General features: G+C 41.4%; 2 protein-coding genes across 2 annotated transcripts in view; one reads left to right on the forward strand and one right to left on the reverse strand.

Moving 5' to 3' along the window:
• Window positions 1–2,554, forward strand: part of LOC118333992 (protocadherin gamma-A10-like) — a 4,055-nt gene extending 1,501 nt beyond the window's left edge. The window contains exon 2 of the mRNA XM_035669813.1: window positions 1,652–2,554. Within this exon, the coding sequence (XP_035525706.1) occupies window positions 1,652–2,554 (903 nt within the window). The remainder of the gene's footprint in view (window positions 1–1,651) is intronic.
• A 54-nt stretch (window positions 2,555–2,608) lies between these two features.
• On the reverse strand, window positions 2,609–4,475 carry LOC118333306 (protocadherin gamma-A5-like; the record flags this gene model as incomplete). The annotated part of the gene is given in 2 exon segments (XM_035668885.1): window positions 2,609–2,626; window positions 2,629–4,475. Coding segments are annotated over 2 exon segments (1,740 nt in total), but the record flags the coding sequence as incomplete, so codon positions are not given.
• Between the last annotated feature and the right edge of the window lie 342 nt (window positions 4,476–4,817).

A 4,817-nucleotide genomic window follows, 5' to 3' on the forward strand; every position in this document is an offset into this window, starting at 1 on the left:
AGTGAAAAGAGCATCCTGGATGAACCAGATTCTCCTCTAGAGGTGAGGCCTTTGTAATATTCATATTCACCTATTATCAGGTTTGTGATCTTCAGGTGTCTTGCTTGTTGTTTCTGGCTCACGGGTGGCAACCCATCAGGCATTTTCAGAACCACAGCTCATGGACAGCTCGACTGACTGTGGGTTACATGACCTTTGTGGACTGCTGCTTAATTCCCTGTGTAGCATAAGCCTAGTAATGCAAAACAAAAATTGAGTATTTAATGTCATCGTTTACTAAAGCTGTTATAGATACATTTTCACATATTCAAAACGTTATATCCTGTTGTCCAATGTAAGTTAATGCAGATCCAGGGAGACTGAAGCCTCTGTTATTATTAATGAGAGTTTTGTGACAATTTCAAAAAAAAAAACAAGATATGACACAAACTTCTCAAAAATACAAAAACAAATGTATTGTTTTTGTTTTTCTCTTTTACAAGAATGGATTACAGTGTTGCCGTTTTGATGTGCATTTCTGGCTCTTCTACAGCAAAGTGCTTGGTAAATTGAGTTTTATTTTCTGCCTGTGTTCATGATATTCATGGTTTGGACAGTAAGGGACGCTGTTGGTTAGTGAAACAAGTGTTCAGAGTTGATTCAGGGGAGGCACAGCCCTCATTTTCTCGTTTAATCGAGAGAGAAGGCAAACTGTGATTCATAAGCAGGAGGACGGCCACAATTTTATTCGGAGCGAGGACTTTAAAATCAAAGGATTACTTGATGCAGCTATTTTCGATGGATTGTATACAGTAGGCTGTTGATATTACATTCTCTTATTTGTACAATGGCGTTTGAAAAATCTCCTCCTTTTTGTGTAAAATGGCGTTTGTATAGCAGATCAACATGGCAGTTTCTGCTGTTCCTTTGGTGTCTCAGTCACATCGTGTGTGGCCAGATCAGGTACACAATTCCGGAGGAGCTGAAAAGGGGGTCTCTCATTGGAAACGTTGCTCAAGATCTTGGTTTGGATGTGCAAAGGCTTCGTTCTGGCCGTGCCCGTATCGTGACAAGACAAAGCATCCAGTACACCGAGCTAAAAACAGACAAAGGCATTTTAGTCGTGAACGAGAGAATAGACCGGGAGCAGCTGTGTGGAGACGTAACGCCGTGTAGCTTCAGCTTTGAGGTGATTTTAGAAAATCCGATGGAATTACACCGTATAACAGTGGAAATAACTGACATAAATGACAATTCTCCGACGTTTAGAAAGGATGAAATTAAATTTGAAATTAGTGAATCTGCCACACTGGGATCACGCTTTTTGTTACCCAGTGCCGAAGACGCCGATGTAGGTACTAATGGTCTCCAGAAATACATACTAACTACCGATGAAATATTTGGTTTAAAGCAGCACTCGAGTCCAGATGGTCGAAAATATGCCGAGATGATCTTACAAAAACCATTAGACAGAGAAAGCGAGCCTCGGATATCACTAAAGCTCATTGCTGTTGATGGTGGGACTCCGCATAGATCTGGTACAGTAAATATAGATATTACTGTTCTCGATGTTAATGATAATCCTCCTATTTTTAACCAGACTCTCTACAGGGCTACTGTCTCGGAGGATGCATTAAAAGGCACCTATATCACGACAGTGAATGCAAGTGACGCAGACAGTGGATCAAACGGCCTCGTCACATATAGATTTTCAAACATGAAAGAGCAGCTGGCTGACATATTTCATTTAGACGAAATTACGGGGACCATAACACTTGTAGGACAAGTGGATTTTGAAAAAGATAAGAAATGTGAAATTATGATTGAAGCTATGGACCAAGGAGGCCTGACAGATTCAAGTAAGGTGCTAATTGAAATTGTTGACGTCAACGATAACGCACCTGTCATAAATGTGATGTCATTTTCCAGCCCCGTGCCAGAGGATTCTGCCTCCGGTACCACAGTGGCAATAATTAATGTGATTGACGCAGACTCGGAGCAAAATGGCCAAATTACCTGCACAACAGACAGCAGTCTCCCATTTAAAATAAAATCTACATTAACTAATTACTATGCATTAGTAACAGACTCAGCTTTTGACCGAGAAGTTGTACCGGAATATAACATAACTGTAAGAGCCACGGATTCGGGATCGCCACCATTGTCAAGTACAACAATATTACGTCTGAGAATCTCTGATGTGAATGACAATGCCCCGTTATTTGATCAACTTAGCTACGTTTCTTACGTTACAGAGAACAATTCCCCTGGAATGTCCATATTTTCTGTCAAAGCCCAGGACACTGACTGGAATCAAAACGCTAGAATATCGTACTTACTCGAGGAAACACAGATCAATGGTAGTCCAACCTCTTCTTACGTCTCTATAAACAGTGAAACTGGAGGTATCCACGCTGTGAGGTCGTTTGATTATGAACAAATGAAACAGCTCCAGCTGGTAGTAAAGGCGCAGGATGGAGGCTCCCCTCCACTCAGTAGCAATGTGAGTGTGAAAATTATGATCCAGGACCAGAATCTCCAACACGTGTACATTACGAGGTGTGCAGGACACTGACTCCCAGAAAGAGTGACTGTAAGTTCGCAGAACTGGTAGTTCAGAACGTGCTATAATGGAACCCCCAGTTCTACTACAGGGACGAGATGCAGCGGATTGTCGTTCTGATCTTGAACATTTAATTTAACTGTAGTATTGCTGCTTAAAGGCGGCGAACCGCCATCTTGCCCCTTGACAAAAATATTTAGAGTTTTAATTTGCTCATAGTCAAATGAGCGAACTGCATGTATAACTCCACTTTCTGCGTTAACAGATATGTAGGTGGATATCGGGTTACCGTTTAACTGAGTATCAATAAGCAGGTAAGACACACGTGCATTCTGCCCCGAGTCAGCATCGTGTGCTTTCACTGAAAACACAGATAATCCTGGGGAGTTATTCTCCACGATATTGGCTTCATAATAACTCTGTTCAAATACGGGGGCATTATCATTAACATCAGATACTCGAAGTGGTATTGTCTTGTTAGTTGAGAGTGGTGGGGTGCCTTCATCAGTAGCCGTGAATGTGATATTGTAATCAGGATTACGCTCCCTGTCAAGGACACCGTTTGTCACCAGAGTATAATAATTCTTCAGAGATGAGTGGATTGCAAACGGGATATTGCCGTTAACTGAGCAGTCAACTTTACCATTTTTTCCTGAGTCTAGATCTTTTACATTTATGATAGCTACAGTGGTTCCACTCGGAGAATTCTCAGCGATGGCACTAGAAAACGAGGTTAGTGTAATTACAGGTGCATTATCATTAACGTCCGTCACCTCAATTATTACTTTTGTTGATGTGCTCTGTCCACCTTGATCTTTTGCCTGCACGCCAATCTCATATATCTTATTCTCTTCGTAATCAATCATACCGTTTACAGTTAAATCGCCGCTGTTTTCATCCAGATGAAATAGTTCAGCAACGTTACTAGACATCCGATTAAAGTGGTATGTAACACGGCCATTCATCCCTTCATCTGCATCTGTCGCGCTCAGGCTCACCACTAAGGTTCCTTTTGGAACATTTTCTTTAACAGAAGCCTTGAAATTTGACTGCGTAAAAACCGGTGCATTGTCATTTGTGTCTCGCACAGTTACATGGATTTTTAGTGTCCCTGATCTCTGTGGTTCACCGCCGTCCACAGCAGTGAGCATGAGAATCAGCTTTTCTTCTTTCTCGCGGTCTAAGGCATTAGAAAGATACAACTGTGCATATTTATTACCATTTGGGCTGGACAGGACCTTAATGTTAAAATGTGTCGTTGGGTGTAAAGTATAACCGTGTAAAGCGTTGACGCCAACATCGGGGTCGGTGGCGCTCTCTTGTAATATTTCGGTTCCTGGAAGAGCAGATTCTACTATTTCTACATGCACCTCTTTCTCGTGAAACACAGGCGCATTATCATTAACATCCAACACTTCCACTACAACGCTATGTAGTTGCATTGGATTCGTCATAATCATTTCAAAATTCAAGCTACAGGGCGATGTCTGTCCGCAGAGCTGCTCCCTATCTATTCTGTCTCCCACCACAAGAATCCCTTTGTCTGCATCCAGCCTGATGTACTCGCTGCTATCTCCGCTAACAATTCGTGCACCGCCTGATATGAGTCTTTTAGCGTCTATACCTAAGTCTTCAGCTACATTTCCTACAAAGGAGCCCTTTCTCATCTCCTCTGGGACAGAGTAGCGGATCTGACTGACTGCCGCGTCAATGAGAAAAACAAGGATGAAGGCCTGTACTTGCCATTTAATCGTGGGTTCACTGCTGATAAAAGGCATATTCCCGAAGCAATCCACCCAACTCCACATAAACCTTTTTGCAAAAAGCCGAGCTATTATCCTGTATTGTCCTTCTGTTGATGTATTTATAATCCACAGAGTGAAATCAAATGCACAAGTCAAAAAAAATCACCAGTGAAAAGGAAGACTGAATGTCCTGCTGTCCGCGTATACACTAACTGAAATAGAGGAATAGTAAGTGCATTTCAAAGGCTTCACGTCTGCTTTAAAGACCAACAGCGGCCCTTAGAGTACGATAGGAAAATAACAAGTGAATAAAGAAAAGAGAAAAAAAATCTTCTTTAAATGGCAATTGAGAGTGTGAAGCTAACTGTTTGTCTAGGAGATACGTTTAAAATAAGGTGTGCATGTTCTATTAAAACAAAACATAAGACATAAAAGATGCATCTTATAAGGTGATTAAATGAAAGGAAGAGATAAAGAGTAACAGCAAAATGCAGTTCTATGAGACAAACAACTGCAAAAACTATACTATA

This window comes from Morone saxatilis, unplaced genomic scaffold (genome assembly GCF_004916995.1).
Source record: "Morone saxatilis isolate NCDOM2014 unplaced genomic scaffold, NCSU_SB_2.0 Contig22, whole genome shotgun sequence".
In the NCBI taxonomy this organism is placed as follows: Eukaryota; Metazoa; Chordata; class Actinopteri; family Moronidae; genus Morone; species Morone saxatilis.